The sequence below is a fragment of the Molothrus ater genome, chromosome 19 (genome assembly GCF_012460135.2).
Source record: "Molothrus ater isolate BHLD 08-10-18 breed brown headed cowbird chromosome 19, BPBGC_Mater_1.1, whole genome shotgun sequence".
NCBI lineage: Eukaryota > Metazoa > Chordata > Aves > Passeriformes > Icteridae > Molothrus > Molothrus ater.
Genome location: NC_050496.2, coordinates 9250334 through 9266774, shown reverse-complemented (window position 1 = coordinate 9266774; position 16441 = coordinate 9250334). Strand labels below are relative to the sequence as shown.

General features: G+C 40.2%; 1 protein-coding gene across 1 annotated transcript in view; it reads left to right on the top strand.

Moving 5' to 3' along the window:
* The window catches only part of PITPNC1 (phosphatidylinositol transfer protein cytoplasmic 1), a 74619-nt gene that overhangs the window by 51147 nt on the left and 7031 nt on the right, over nt 1-16441 (top strand). The window contains exons 6-7 of the mRNA XM_036394414.2: nt 7693-7788; nt 16013-16168. Coding sequence (XP_036250307.1) covers nt 7693-7788; nt 16013-16168 — 252 coding nt within the window. The remainder of the gene's footprint in view (nt 1-7692; nt 7789-16012; nt 16169-16441) is intronic.

The following is a 16441-nucleotide window of genomic DNA, read 5'->3' as shown; positions in this document are numbered from 1 at the left end:
TGTCTGACAGAGGAAGAACTGGAGCTATTTAAGCAGAGTGAATTCTTTCAGTGTGTCAGCTTGTGGCTAAAATACTGTGAATCAAGCCCTGAACAGTATCCAGCCAGGGAATTCAGATGAAAGTGGCACAGAGGTGGGATACTCCAGTGATGTAAATCAAAGAAACTCTATTCTGCTTGAATCCAGCTCTTCCAATGTCATTTTTACCAGACTGCCAGTGGGCTAATATCATATTACCTTTCTATTGCAGCACCTGAGTCACAGACTAAGCCAGTGTTTGCCTAGATTAAGAGATTTCACTGACCCCTGCTTGAACTGAGGAGAAAGAGCAGCTGAATTAGAGGGTTGCACTCCAGCCCTAATTTCCCTGATTTTGTAATTCTGAGAGCTGTGCTGTTCCCTGGTGGGAACACAGTAAACCAATGGAAGATGTACATTTTTGTGCTCCCATGACTTTTATCTGGGACCACAGACATGACTGGTGCAGCACTGCAATGCTGGAAGGTTCCTAAATATGGAGAGGCTTCTGTTAATCCAAACACCCTAGAACTAGGAGCAGGAGTCAACCTCATTTCCATTGCTCAATGGACAGGCTTATACCTCCCTTAAGAACCTGCAAAGTGCATTTCTCCTTTGTGTCAGACAAGTTTAGATTAAATTTCACTGTTTGTCTGGGTAGAAAACAGCAGGAAGCATAGCACCCATTCCTATAGATTTCCATAGATACCCTGGATTTTCCTTCATTGCAACTATCAGCCTTGTCTGATGAAGAAATAATAAATCCAAAAAAACTTCTGTAAATTTTGCAGTTGTAATGCAAAATAGACTGAATGAATATTAATGTTACAGTAATGAGGGCAATAATACGAATCTGATTTTAACTCAGCTATTTCTCAATATATTTTTTTAGATCATAGAGATTTTTTTAAATCTTTGCACTCTGATCTATTCTTCATTTCCATACTGTCTGATAAAGTAGATATTGATTGTGAAAAGCAATACTTGGATTAAGGATACTAAAACTAATTCCACTGATCCATGGAAGAAAGCAATATAAATGGTCTTGGGTTCCTGTCATTTGGTAGGCTGGGATGTTATTAGAATTATTTCATTTAACATGTTGTGTTGTCTGGTATAATTCTACCTAATTATTGCAATATATCTCGATGCAAAGTTCCTGCTGATTTTTCTTCCCATTTGGCATGACAGAAGACAGTAGTAATACCAGTGAAAGATGATATCTGCTCTGGAATCCAATTTTTCAATGTCTTAGAATTCATTTTAAGCTATTTTAAATGTGTTAAAGCATTCTTGTTCCAATCTGTTAAAGTTTGCGGTTGATTTGCACAAATATAAATACTGACAGAAAGAACAATGGCCAATAAATGTCTTTATTTAGGCAACCTTGTGTAGTAGTGCAGAACCATAAATCCACTGAGCTGTGATTTCAGTGCTCAGAGCAGCTGATTTTAATGTATCCCATGTAGTTGTTCCATGGCAACTCTATTCTTAGAAAAACGGAGCCAGAGTTGGATGAGCATGTGAGTACATCAAATATTGTCCCTGCTACCTTGTAGCTTTACAGCTTCATTAACACTGTCAGAAACTGGACCAGTGAGTCAGGCCAGTCACTGTTTCCTCTTGCAGATCTTTTAAATTAAAAGTTGACTTCTTAAAGAGCAATTTTATTTTGATTTTACTTTTATTTTACATTACAAAATGGAATTTTTAAAAATTAGAATGTTTTGTGAGATGGAAATGACATGGGAGGTGGCATCTGTAGAGTTCATGAAAATATTGCCTCTCTTTGTGCCCTGAGCTGCTGCCTTTGAGCAGTGCTGGGCAGGGCAAGTGCAGGTGCCTACAGCCAAGAGCCTCAGTGGGCACAGAGCAGTGCAAAAGGGCACAGTAATCACATCCTTCTCCCAAAGCAAACTTTGCACTTCGGGAATTTGAATATAGATAGATAAAGTCTGTATTCTGAATATTTAAAACATAAGGAACATCCTTACAGAGAGAATTCTTACAGGTATCTACTGAATGAAATGGTAGAAATGCAGGCAGGAGGGTGGGAGTTACTGCTTGTGTGTCAATAAATTGGGTGTGTGCTTTCCATGAGAACACTTCCTTAAGCTCTTTTTTATTTGAACAGGTATTTTATTTCAACAGTCCATTGACTGCTCAGTATTTGTGTCACAAAGGACTAATTTAGTGGAACTGTCATCTCCCTCTCACTGTTTCAGCGTGCACCACAGGCACAGGTTTTGGTTTTTTCCTTTTTGTGGGGAATGCACCAACTGTGCATTGCAATCAGCTCTGTTGATTACAGGCCACACCATATGGCTGCAGTGGCTGCTGCAATCAGTGCCAGCCTTGTCACCCATGGCAGAGCCACACTGTCCCTGCCTGTCCCCCTCTGCCACCGGGGAAATGTCTGCAGGGCAGCTGAAGGTACAGCAAAGGCAGCCTGGGGACAGACACTGCTCCAGCAAATCACAGAGACATTCCATTGTCCTATTTGTTGCACAAGGATCATTATGTTTGACTGATTTCTGTTGATTTGTTTTGTTTTGTTTTTTAGTCACAGAATTAATTGCTGCTGATATTTGGGCAGTGATTTTTTGCCATCTGATGGTGTCTGGGGAAAGCAAAAAAAAAAGTACAGCTTGTCAAATAATTCAAAGGTTGTCAATAATGAAAATTCGCTGTATGTAAAATTTCCTGTGCCTTGCTCTTTGTAGCATAACATTTTTCTCTGGAAAACTCAGTGTCTGGATCTTGATTATGAAACTAAAGTAAAATATATTTTAGATATGACAGCTAAAAAGAAAATCCATTTCTACTTTGGTTGAGTTTAGGGTGGTTTTTCCTCTATTTTTGTCTCCTATCTTAGTAATGTGGAACTAGGTTGTAACAAACTTGAATATAGCACATGGAAATTAAATGTAAATTCACTATTTAAGGCAACTGCCATGAAACACTGATTTCAGCTGAAAAGGATTCAGCTGTGCCCTGGTTTAACCTGCACCACAGGATCTCAGCCTGGAAACTGTCAAAAGGATTGCTGGGCATCACTCAAAATATGGCAAAGTCAAAGCAAGGGACACTTTGAGGGTGATTTTATTTGCACCTGGACTTTTCCTGTATGATGGTACTGAGTATCCCATAATTTGCAATGAAAAAAATCACGATTTTATGATGCTTTTACCCGCTCTAAGAAGTCTGAAAAGATAAAGGCAAACAAGTGGAAAGGTTGGTCTGAAATTCCTCCTGAGGGAAGAGCTCTCTTTGTTGAACTGCAGATCCTGTGTCCCAAGCACATATGGCTATCACAGAACATATGACAAGGCCCACACTGACAGAGTGTGAACAAGTGATATGGTTGTGCCTCTACTTTTTCATTTTTCTAAATGAACTACTGAAGTTAGTCAGTAAATCTGGCACTTGAACTGGATGTGACTGAAAAAACGAATCCCAGTAAATATTATAGATAGTCTATGGAGGTTTTGGAAGCACAGCTACTTTGACATAATTACATAAAAATCCAGTTCTCTGTCCAGAAAGCACAAATCTTAATGAGATATTTTATAAGAGATGGAATAATAGGGGAGTCATGACATGGAGATCAAAAGGAGCAGGGAGCAAAGCTGCAGATAAATATATAACTGCCTCTCCCACTCTGTGGCTCACAGGGATATTCCCAGCCAGTTCAGGGAGCCAAATTTTCTCTTCTCAAAGACAGATTCAATCTTTTTCCATAGAAAAATTGCTCCCAATTATGTGTGCCCACATAAATAGTTTTATCCCACGAACGGGTTTGAAGTTGGTCAATTCCTGTAATCTCTGCCCAAATAAATCTCAAAAGGAAATTAGGGAATTTGGAAGGAGCTGAGGTTGGAGCATGACTTACTGAAAAGTTACACACTGAATAAAGTCCATGGGTGAACTTCTGAGTTCTGAGGAGTTTTCCTTCAGAAAAGTGGAGCAGGTGACACAACCTGCTCAAGGTGTGCAGCAACACCCTGAGGAGCAGCCAGTGGTTCTGGCCATGGCAATCTGCAGAGCTGAGAATTTCAAGGTGGAGAGTATATTTTGTGCATTTTTCTAATGGAAGAAAAGGATTTTTCTTGCAGTCCTCACCACAATTACAGCCCTGCCATGAATTAGCTGTCTCTTTACAGCCTTCTGACCACAAACTCCTTCTGTTTAGGCTGGGAAAAAAAGCATTTTGTAGTAATGACAAAGCCAAACACCTTTCCAGCTGGTAATCCCTGGGATGGTTCCTTTGCTCTTGAAGATGGAAAACAAACATCACAAGAGAGAATCATGTATTATGAAACAAAGCCAAGCCAGAGGCACAGATGTGACTCTTGGAGTCCTGGTGGTGCAGATGAGTGAGGAGTTTGCCAGTGTGGATGGAATAAATGCATACAGCAGAAATTGGCTTTATGCTGTTTATATCCAATCCAGGTCAGCTGTGGAGATTGGCCATAAAGTTATATTTCAGATTAACTACATCTGAATAAAACTGAAGCCAGCAACTTATCCTAAACATAGAAAAAAATAAACAAATAGGAAAAAATGCTTGTAGAAAAGAGGATATTAAATTTCCCATCATATCCTAACCTGACTTTCTGTTCTGACTGTGGCTACCAGGAGAAGGGAAGTTGCTAGCAAAGCATGTGCCAGGACATGTCCTTGCAGGGCAGGAGGGAGACAAAGGAATGAAATTTAAGTTCACCAGTACTTACATTTCTGCAATATCCTGGTTGAGCTGTTATTCCTGAGGTTCTGGAATCACCTGCCTGGGGGGGGGGGTTGTGTACTTTTCTTTTGGTTTCTAGTTGGTTGATTGGTTGGGTTTGAGGTTGGTTGGTTGGTTGGTTGGTTGGTTGGTTGGCTTGGCTTGCTTGCTTGCTTGCTTGCTTGAGGGTCTTTTTTTAGTGGTTTTGAGGTTTTTTGGTTGTTTTTTTTTTGTTGTTGTTTTTTTGTTTTGGGTTCTTTTTGTTTCATTGGGTTTTTTTGGCTTTTTTGAATTTTCACCAGAAGAAACCACTGACAGTCATAAAGACCCAGTTGAAACCTTTCTCCCACTTTCTGTCATTCTGTGGATGATGTAGTCTAAATCATGCTGAGTTTTCATTCCTCTTAGGAAAGGGAAGTATATAAATGTTTGTTGTAAAAAGCTGTCACGTTACTCCCCCCAAAATAAAACCAAAACCCACGGCAAAAAGGCCACTTCAGTCTGAATGTTGCTCTTTGTTTTCCATTTGGTTGTGTATTTTAATCTCAATTAATTACTTGGCTTCCAAATGTAAAGCCTGTCCAGTTCTTTCCAATATAATATTTAATATTCTGTCTTCTACATCATCTTCTTAAGGATACAGATTGTTCTCACCATTCAGTTTCTGCACATTTGCAAATACAGTTACACAGATTGGGAGCCTTATGCTTCTTTATGTGGCCTTTAATCTTTTCCTTTAAAACTTTTAAGTTTCTTTAGTGTCTTTGATCCCAGCCACAATAAACCCATCCTCCCTACAGGGTTTCAGGCAATCCAAGATTCTGTGGCTAAGAGAGGCAATAAGAGAATTAGAGCTAAGAAAGAAATCAGTCTTGTTCTCTAATGACTTCTTATTTTCAACTGCTGATCAAATGAGAAGATTAAATCTCTAGCTGCAAATCTTGTGAGGACAATCTGAGAAAGGGAGAAGCATAAATGATTAGACAACAAGTTCTGCTGGCAAAGGGAAGTAAGAATGTCATTCAGCAAACTTCTGGAACAAAGGAAATGGCCACAGACAGCCTCGGCAGCAAATAAGGCATCGTTGAAATGGTTGAAAAATTCCTCCTGGTTTTGACAGATTGGCAAAGGCATCTGTCATCCCCACTTCCATCATAGCATTTTAAAGAGAGAAAAGGAATTTAGAACTACTTTCATATGAGGTGAAATATGTGGATCACGTCTGGGACAGAGCAGGGCACATTTCTTTGGATAAGATACTGGGTAATAATCTCCATTTAGGCCGTTGCAAATGGGCAGAGATTTGCATGTGCTTGAATTTATGGGGCTTGTGCCTAAACCATGGACAGATTCAAAGCCTCAGCTGATCTGCTAATGTCCACTTAAGTCCCATTTCCATTATTTTAGAGAGATTATGGTGAAATGCATCTTATTCTAGAAATAGTTCAACTGATTTCATCAGGGCCTGCTCTGTATTTCTGAATTTGTTTAGGAAAAAAGCAAGCAAGGGAGCTTATAAAAGGTGATCTATATTATATATATAAACACAGAAGTGATTTACATCAATGTACCCAATTCAGAGAAGGAGCACTACAGGAGAAGGGCTTTCCTTCAAAGTTCCACATTGTTCAAATAATTAACATAATTTTTTGCAAAACAGCAATTGGAGAAGGATAATATTACAAATAAAACCAGGATGGAGTTTCTCAGTTCTTCAGCAGTTTCAGATGTGTGAACATGTTACATCCAGCTCAGTGAGCATTCAGTGCTGCCTGTTTTATTCACTACCAAGATAAGTAAAAATTGTAGAGTCAAACTTCAGCTTTTCCTGTATTTGAAAGACAATTTCCTGAGCAATTTTCTTCCTACCAGCTGGTTCCTGTGTTCCCTGGAGTCCATTGCTCTTTTTGAATGCTTTAAATGGGCAGCCCCAATGCTTTCAGAAATAATGAAGTAGCATTTCTGCTACTAAAGAGTTGCTGGCATTTTGTATTTTTAACTGTTCCACTAGAATTTAATTAAATCAAGAGAGCATTCAGTGCATTTATTAAAAAAAAAAAAAAAAAACACAAAACCAAAAAACAAGAATATTTTTGCTTCCTGGAAATATCAGCTATAAAACATTGTGCCCTGAAGGAAAAAGCACATTGTGAGCTTATTACTGATCCTGACAGTGGGTGCACAACTTCCCTGAATTTCATGGCACTAATTCGTGGTAGCCTTTTAGCTCAGCGCTGTTTCCAAGTCTCAGAATCACGAGGAAAATGTATTGCAGACACAGTGTAAGTCACATGGGTCACTGAGATGCCTAAATAATTAAATTATGGACACAGGCACAGAAGGATGCTGTGCTGCAGCTGCAAATGACCTGGATTTTCAAAATGTCTCCATCGTTCACCTTGCATAGAACAGGAGGCTTGCTGTTCCAAACAAGGTCCTAAAGGACTGAAATGTGTGTGCACGGATGGGGTGGGGGAGCTTGCAGCTCCCACTGGGGCAGTTCAGCCACAATTTTGATTTTCACCTGTAACAACAACTCTGACTGTTCCCAGCAAACACCTGCACATTGCTGTAGCCCTTAGAGGGGGAAAACCCCCAAGTCCAGAGAGTTGGGTTTTTTACACAGTGACAGACTCTAGTGCAAAGACTGGAGAATACACTAAAAACAATCCAAATTGTTGACCTTACTGTTTTTAAGCAAAGTCTCCATTCTAAAAAAATCCAGGGAAGAGCAGCAGTGGGAGCAGAAAGTGCTGAACACGATGTGAGCAGTAGGGTGGGGAATGTGTTCCTGCAAAAACTCGAGTATTTTACACAAAGCTGTTCAGGCACAAGCCTAAAATACATTCTGTTGCACAAGTCATTGAAACTGCTTGTAACACTGACTCCAGGTGGATTTTGTGAGGGTGTTGCTCTGTAACAGCCTTGAATTTCTCTAACTCTTGCAGATTTTTGACAAAGAAGCTAAAGATCTGGAGCGAGAAGTTTGCTTTATTGATATTGCCAGCGATGAGATTCCCGAGCGCTATTACAAGGAATCAGAGGTAAGAGGCAACTTGGCTGTGGACATAGAAATCAAAACCATTTTATTGTTGTATAAAATCTTGCTGGTCAGTAATATCTCAAGAGCCTTTGGTCAGAGGGGAAGCAGCCAGCAGCCTCTCTGTCCAGATGGCCCAACGCTTTCTTTTGCAGATGATTCTTTGAAATGCTTTCCTACCCTTATCAGAACACACCCTGTACCAGACCTTTGATATTCAGCTGAATTAGTCCAAACCAGAAAAAGCCTTTCCTTTGCATTATGAAGCTCAGTGAAGAGTTTGCAGATCTGAGCACTTTGAAACACCCCTGCTGTCCTTACTTGCATGCCACCCTGATCAGTGAGCCCTGCAAAGTGTCCAAGCCCAGCAAAGGACAGATGTGCTGCAGTGACAAGGGGCTGATGCACAATTGCTTGAAGGGAACAATGTCACAAGACCAAGAGGGACTGGAGCACACTGCAGACTGCAGCAGATCTGCCAAAAAGCATCAATGGCAGCAGGCAGAGTCACTCAGAAAATTCCCTGGGAAATTGCTCCCATGTATATTTGATGGAGCACATCTCTGAAGAGCGTGCTTCTTCTAGGTCAATGCAATTCACTGCTTGAAATCAGCAGCCACTATGCAAATGAAGATGAGGTCTCAATGTTTTAATCTCAGAGTTGATAAATGATGGTTCACAACAAGCAGCTAGAGAGGAATGATCAGATCTATGCTCGCATTTAATTTTGGAGATATGATTTGCCTCTGGAGCCAAGTCTATATTCATAGCTGGCAGTGAGTATGGCAGCTGTTTAACTATCTAAAACGAGACTACATAATCATTTTTAGGATAGAAAGTGAGGACTTGCCAAGGAATATATTTCTATACTATAGGAGATATGATTTTCAGACTAAAAATATCAAGTACTTTTTATCTTCCATTTATATAGATCCTATTTTGAATGTTAGTACGGGTCATAAACCAAAACTGCGCCTACAGTAGAATGAAAAGTAATTTTATTACTTTCTTTAGATAATGAAATCTATCTGTTTAGTACCAAAAATTATATAACACCTCATGAAACAGCTTATTGGTCCCATCATCTTATCTGAGCTCCACGGCTTCTGGTTCCATTTAGGAATGAGCTGCTAATGGATCAGGTCAGCATTTGACTGTACTTTAAAGAAATCCTATGAGATTTTTCATCTCATTCTCTGCACTTCAGAAATTGTAAACACAAAGGTGGCAACCAGTTTTGCAACTTTCCTTCTCATTTTTAATAGCCAACCATTAAAGCATAATTTCCCTGTGATTAATCTCCTGATACAGAAAAACAGGCTCATCTTAAAAGAGAAAAGCATTTCAGAGTCTTTGTGTTGCTATTTCAAAGGCAAATCTAAAAACCAGATTCCAAGCAAAATGGAATTTTATATGGGTTTAAACAACAAAAATAGCCCAGCATCTGTTGTTTTTTCTGTACTGATGGATGATTTTTCTGTTGACTACCAAATTCTGTTTCATAATTCATACAGAGCAGTAACAACACCTTTAGTATTTAACTGTGTACATGCTGTAATTGATAGTGAATTAGTAATGATTGAAAATAGTGGATCTTCCAAAGTTTACAAACTGGGGGGTTTTTATGCTACCATATGACAAACATGAAGCCAAATTCCCATTTCTGATGAGGCATCCTTCATGATTTAGAGACTATAAAAAGATTTTTTATGTTTGTAAACGTAATTTCCGTCTGTTTTCAATCAGAACAGTAATTCTATGCAAATGAGAAAGGGTTTGTGTTTCCCAAATAGCAGCTTCAGATAAACCAGTTTGTGTAAGCTTTTGAAAGGTATTTTAGTTGCACTAATAACAACAATTTGGCTGCTTTTAAATCATATAATCTGAACTGATACGAAGTTTAAAGATTAAAAGTGAAGTGCAATCCTCAGGATTTAACAATTAGATCCCACAGGATAAATGTCCTGACTCCCATCCAGAAAGACCAATGAGAACAATTTTAACTTGAGGCATGCCAGTAATCTCTTCATTTCAGTGGCTCTTTCACAGGCTTAAAATACAGCAAGTTCTTTTTCAGGGTCAGCGTGTTTGGCAGCTTCTAGAAATGAGCTTTAGTTTTCTTTACACCCTGACGAAAGCTCATTCCTCTTCAATTAAAAATATACTTGAGATTTAACAGCAAATGTCATTATTTAGCTGTAATACTGCTTACTAGGGAGTGGCTTAAATAATTTAAAGCCTTCACACACTACTTTCTCTGCTTGCCCTGTGCTGGGACTTAGGAGCCTGATGGTAGAAGGGCAAAGCCACTGTGTCCTCCCACCTATGATCTAAAAAGTAGTTTTTCAGTTGTCCTGACATGAATCTTAAAAACAGATTCCATTTTCATTTCCATAATAGTGATTCACACATAAAAAGACAAAATATATAAATAATCCCTGTATGTATAATATTCCATTTGAGCTGAACAGCTCATTCTCACTGGTGCTGAGAGAGGAAATGTGTTCCACAAAAATGTCCTGGCTGAAGGGAAAATGATTGAATTCAACTTTGTGCATATTTGCTTTTCACTCCTTCTAAATATTAACTAAAACTGAGGAGTGAAGAATCCAGTTATCTGGAGGCTTGAGGAGAGCTGTTGCTTCATTGCAGGACACTTCAAGGGAGCCTCCCCAGTGACCCTGAGGGATCTCTTGAGCAGAATCCTCCAAGTGATTGGGGTGCCCTTAAGGATGAGGGGCTGCAGGGTGCACAGGGGACTGGAATCTCCAGGTCAATGGTGAATCAGGAGAAGATTTGTGAGCTATTACACACACCTACAGAGCCCAGCTCTATCGTGGGGCTGAGCTGATTTCTGCCTTTCTGGAAGGCTGGAGGAGGTGAAACTGCAGCAATTCAGGTACCCTAAAGCAGGTGACCTCCCTTTCCCCTCATGGCCATCTACAAAGTCCATTGTGAAGCAGCCACATCTCAAATACAGGGCTTTTTTACAAGTGTGGGTCTAATCCTTCAAGTTTGAAGTTTAAATATGAGGTTCCAAATAGAGAAAGGTTAATTCTAGACCCCAGCTAACAAGTTGTCCTGTTTGTCTGTGAGGAGCCATGTGTTTTCCAAACTTGGATGTACATAATATTGCAGCAGGTACAGAATTTTGTTTTTCTGTACAGAGAATGTACCAGCCAGGTAAGAGTAGTTGTACATTTTGTGAAGTCATCTCCTTGTGACTTTAGCATCAATGAATATGTATCACCAGCTATATAGACAGATATATTTGTCTGAAATATAGAAAAGAACAAAGCTGAGCTATGCTGAGGAGTGAGGGCCTCCAGTGAATCATTCATGGAATGAAACATTTACTGTGGCTGTGAGCTACTGAGCAAAACGTTCAGTGCAAACATATTCAAGTTCTCAGAATTAACAATGTTTCATTTCCTGTTTATAACAAAGCAACGGAGAGCTGGACAGATGGAATAAACTTTCCAGGCTGCTTCTAAACAGATTCCATGCAGCTGCTGCAGTTTTCTTCTTCCATTGCTGGCTTTTCTCCTTTAGCACAGCTGCTCTGGGACAGGTCCACCTTAGGCCTGTCCAAGTGCTTTCAGAGGAACAAAACCTCTGTCACATCACTAAATGACGGCAGCTGAAATAATCCAGCTGCCTCAGCCCCCCAGTAAGTGTGGGCACCATGTCAGCACAGGAGTTCAGTGAAGGATGTGAAAAAGTCTGAACATTTCCTTTTCCTTACTCACTTGGTGTGTGAGTTCACATAAAAGCTGGCTGGATTATCATATTTTAACACCTCAGAACTGTCCCAATATTTACAGTTCTTAAGTATTTAGCTGAATCTTCCAGAAAATACCATTTAGTGGAAATTTTTTTAAAATCCCTTTAAAAATGACTCTACATGAATGTCTGTGGTAGCATCTCTACATCAATAAATCTTTCGTGAGCACTGCCTAAAAAAGCTGAAATCTAAAACCTAGCAACTACAGCTGATGCTGAAATGCCAGATGACAGGTATTAAACCCATGATTGGTTCTGAAATTCAAGATAAAACAAAATGGTCTTCAGCATAAAGAGGGAAAAAAAATGATTGCACTTCAAAAGCACCATGATATTGCCATAGGAGTCTGAAAAAATGAATGCAGGCATTAAAGAGAAGGAAGGATCTGAGAGGGCAGGGTGCAGGGCACAAGCAGGGTGCAGGGCAGAAGCAGGATGCAGGGCACAAGCAGGGTGCAGGGCACAAGCAGGGTGCAGGGCAGAAGCAGGGTGCAAGGCAGAAGCAGGGTGCAGGGCAGAAGCAGGGTGCAGGGCACAAGCAGGATGCAGGGCACAAGCAGGGTGCAGGGCACAAGCAGGGTGCAGGGCAGAAGCAGGGTGCAGGGCACAAGCAGGGTGCAGGGCACAAGCAGGGTGCACTCTCACCTCTGGCAGCTCCCAGTCAGGCCTGGTGCCATGGCAGAGCTGAGGGCAAGGGTGCCAGGCAGATTTGCAGGTTTCCTGTAAACAACAAATGTGTTTTGTTATTTAACTCTGAGCACAAAGGAAGAGGTCAGAATTAATTGTGAAAAGACATTGCAACAACCCAGGGCTGGCTTTGCTTCCTGGAAAGGGCCTTTCCACTCCACGTCTGATGCACGTGACATCCGTGAGGAAAGTTAAGTAAATAAATGCTAAATGATAAATAATAGACTCCATCAATAAACACATTGACTCGAGGTCTAAGTAATAAAACCTGGGAGAGTGCTAGGTTTGAATCCATATCCCACATAGAGAGGCTTTTATTTCATTGTAATTTTACATTTCATTCTCAACTAAGCCCAGCTCATGGGTTTGATGTTTCTGCTCTGTTGGCAGAAGTGCTATTTTTAAATCGCTCTGCACCTGGCAATAATGTATTGCAAATACAGAGTAGGTTTTGCTCCTCTAGCAAAAGGATTTGCCAGATGGGCTTTCCTAATAAATTGTGTCTGATAAAAGGACAAGAAGGTTATTTAAACAAAAAGATTTTAGCTATGCCATTACATTTAAAACAGATTGAGGATTTTGCCAGTAGATAAATCAAGGGGAAAATAGTGAATAGACACACTATTGGATGATGCCTTCTCTGGGAAGAAAGGTATGGGTGTCTAAAAACAAAATAAGGAACACACAAAATTAATTATCTAAATAATAACATAAAAGTGGGGTCAGAGCAAAGTTCAGCTTGCACAGCTTCTAGGTACAGGAAGAAAAGCTTCAAGTACGTGTGCCATGAGTGCTGCTGAGAGAAGCAGTGCTGGGTACCAATATAATTTCTGTTTGCTTTTAATGGAAAATTATCAGCCCTGCTTCATTTTTTGTTATAGAAGGACCTTATGTGCCTAATTGCAGAAACAATTCCAGGTTGTGAGTCTAAATTTAGCAATTTGAGCTCACGAGTAAGGCACATAAAATCATTCTTGTCCAAGTTCTCATTAATTTCAGTAGGCTTTGGATCAGGCATTGAAGAGCAAGAGATGAGCAGTCCTGGTTCCACCGAAGTCCCTCTGGCTTGGCCTGCTGCCCATGGCTGTGGTCAATAGCAGAGGCCTAGGAAAGGTGTAAAAATATAGAGGGGAATGTAGAGATTCTTCCCTTAAAGGCTTCCTTGTATGATCCACAGCACAAGCAATTGCTGAGCCACAATTTGTGTGTTTCTAAAACAGTCAAAATGTTGTCAAACATGTAATTGTTTAGCAGCTGGGTTAAAGCCCAGGGATATTAGTTTTCCTTACAAGAGCTCACCTGTGTCAAACGTTTGTGCCCTTTGAGCTGATGGCCCAGGCATGGAATTCTCAAGCTGACTTTGCCCGATGTCACAGTGTGCCTTGCATCCTCCTGCTTGGCTTTTGTGCAGCCTTTGAGTCTCAGCTCCCTGAGCAAGCGCTCAGGAAAGTCTTTAACACCTCGATCTTTCATCAGCAGCCTGGGAATCTGTTCCTCTGAGGTCTGGCTTCCATTCATCAGCCTGCAGTTTTATGGTACCAATATGTTAATGCTTCCAGAGAGGCAGGAATGTCCCTAAGAGCTCTTTGATGTGAGTTGCTGAACTGGCTCTTCCCATGGAGCTCTCCAGCCAATTTGTGACTAATCCTCATGTCCTTCAAGAAAAAGGGACAGGATTAAGGGATGCAGAGGTGCCATCTCTGGGTGCTGTTAAGGGAATTTGCACCTGGGAGTGATGTAATGGATCAATTGCATTGCAGTTGGTGGGTGATTTGTGGGCCACAAAATTTAGAGTGATTCCCACTGTGTGTCCCCTTGTCTGCTGGCTTAAACTCACCAAACCAAACCAGACCCAGCCCATAAAACTTGGGAATGAGTAGTGATGCAGGGCAGTTATTCATTATTTCATTTTTAGTTAGAATTTCTTGATATTTGATACCAACTCAAATTGATTACATGAAATCCCTTTGGACAGCACTGAAGTTTCTCCATTATAGTTCTGGTTTTCTCTGAAGGATTGTAAAGTACAACACTCAAAATTATTAAAGTGTGTACCTGAAATGCTGAATCAAGGGAATGGCTCCATCACACCAGCACTGTGTGTGTGTGTAAGAAATAGCAGACCCTGACTTATAGGAAACTATTTTCCTTTTTAGAGATTCTTATTTCACAGTGGAATATTTTGCAAGCATATTTGAAATAATATTGTCTGTAATGATTTCTTTTTTTAAGGAACCTCCAACTAGAATGTTATGTCTTTCTGAATATTATGTTTTCTTCCCTTTTTTTTCTTTTTATTGGTGTTATTATTGTATTGATTGCTCCAGGCAATGATCAATTATTAAACAGCTCTTTCAAACAGAACATGTGTAGATCCATCTGTGGTTGAGCTTTGCTGGGTGACAAGATTGGCAGCAGCCAGTGACCATGAGCTGTGCTGTACAGGGGGTGTTGCTCTGATAAATGATGATGCTGAACTGTTTTTATGGTGATTTAACATTGAAACCTTCTTATACTGTGAGCTCAAAGTCTCCCCTTTGCAAAGGCTGTGTCAGCAATAAAAGCAGTGACTTTCACAGGGAGGAAAGGCTCTCACCTCATTAGAGCTTTGGAGAGAAGCTTTAAAGGCAGAGCTGCAGTTTAGGATAAAACCAGAAGTCAAGAGATAAATAAATGGTAGGAACATGAACACTGGGTGATACCTAAACTCACACTGAATGAAGTAAAATGAAGATCAGAGTAGTTATCAGTATTTTGTGGTTTTTCTCCTGATTGTCATCCATTTAATGCATAATTTAAGCACTAATTAAGTACATGATTAACTACTTTTATAACAAAGGATCTTCCCAGACCTCAGCACTGGGGAAAGAGCACAGCTGAGCACTGCTGGTTACTCTTCAGGACAGATTTTAGAAGCTCCACTATGAATTTTCTGAAATGACATAATTTTCAATTTCTGACAACCAGTGCTTAACCATAAATTATTTCTATTTACAAGATATAATTAGCAGGATTGGACATAAAGGGAAATAGAATTATACCAATATGGAAAATAACACTTTCATGGATAAAACTGTATCTTGTACAGATAAATGTAAACTTTAAAAAGATGAACTAATGCCTTTAATGGTTTTATGAAATCATGTTGTCATTTCAATGTTGTAGTTTCTTTGATTTCCCGGTTCCTGAAGAGAAACAGAGTTGGGATTACTCAGTGTCTGCTCATGACTTAGTTGTAACCAGAGATGGATAAACTGCAGGAGTTTCCTACTTAGCTTAGGATGAACAAGTGCACTTGAAACTGAAGGTGGCATTGCCAGGGTCAGTGCTGAAGTGTCCAAGCTCCAACTGGACACAATTTCAGGAGACAGGCACAGGTGGAAAGTACAAGCAGTTCACACCAAGGGGCAGTGGAAAAACAGCCTCTGAAGAAGCCACTATTTTTATTTTTCTTTTCCAAAGGCCATAAATAACCCTTGGAGTGCACTGCACTGAAATACTTGCAATAACAGATTTTCTTACAGCAGAAAACGTCCTGGATGATACGATTGTCAATGCATCTCCAGGAATATGCTGCCATTGATTCACTGCCAGGCTTGGATTTTAAGATATCCTAGTGCATTTTAAAAGTCAATTTCCTATTACTTTTTCATAAAGTTTATTAGCATGTCTTGTGTCTTATCACAACTTTTACTTAGCAAACTGACAAACACAACTTCTCCTCCTGCATTTCCCTGTATGTTTTCTTTCTTTTGCAGGATCCCAAATACTTCAAGTCACAGAAAACTGGGAGAGGCCAATTGAAAGAAGGCTGGAGAGAGACCCATCAGCCAATTATGTGTTCCTACAAACTTGTGACTGTGAAATTTGAAGTCTGGGGACTTCAAACCAGAGTAGAGCAATTTGTACACAAGGTCAGTGAAACAGGAGCTGTTTCTTATCCTTCACATGAGCAGAACTCGAGCACTCACAGGAACGTGGCTATGGCTGGAGGAGCCTGGGAGCTCAGCCCAGGCTCAGACCTCTCACAAGGTCTCAAAGAGCTGGAGCAGAGCCCAGCACTTCACTCTGAGTACAAAATGACAAAGCCCAGAGCTGCTCAGGCCTAAGGTTGAGAAAAACCATCAACAACATTTTCAGTGCTGTGACCAGTATGTGAGCTGAAGCATTTCTGAGTACACAGGGGT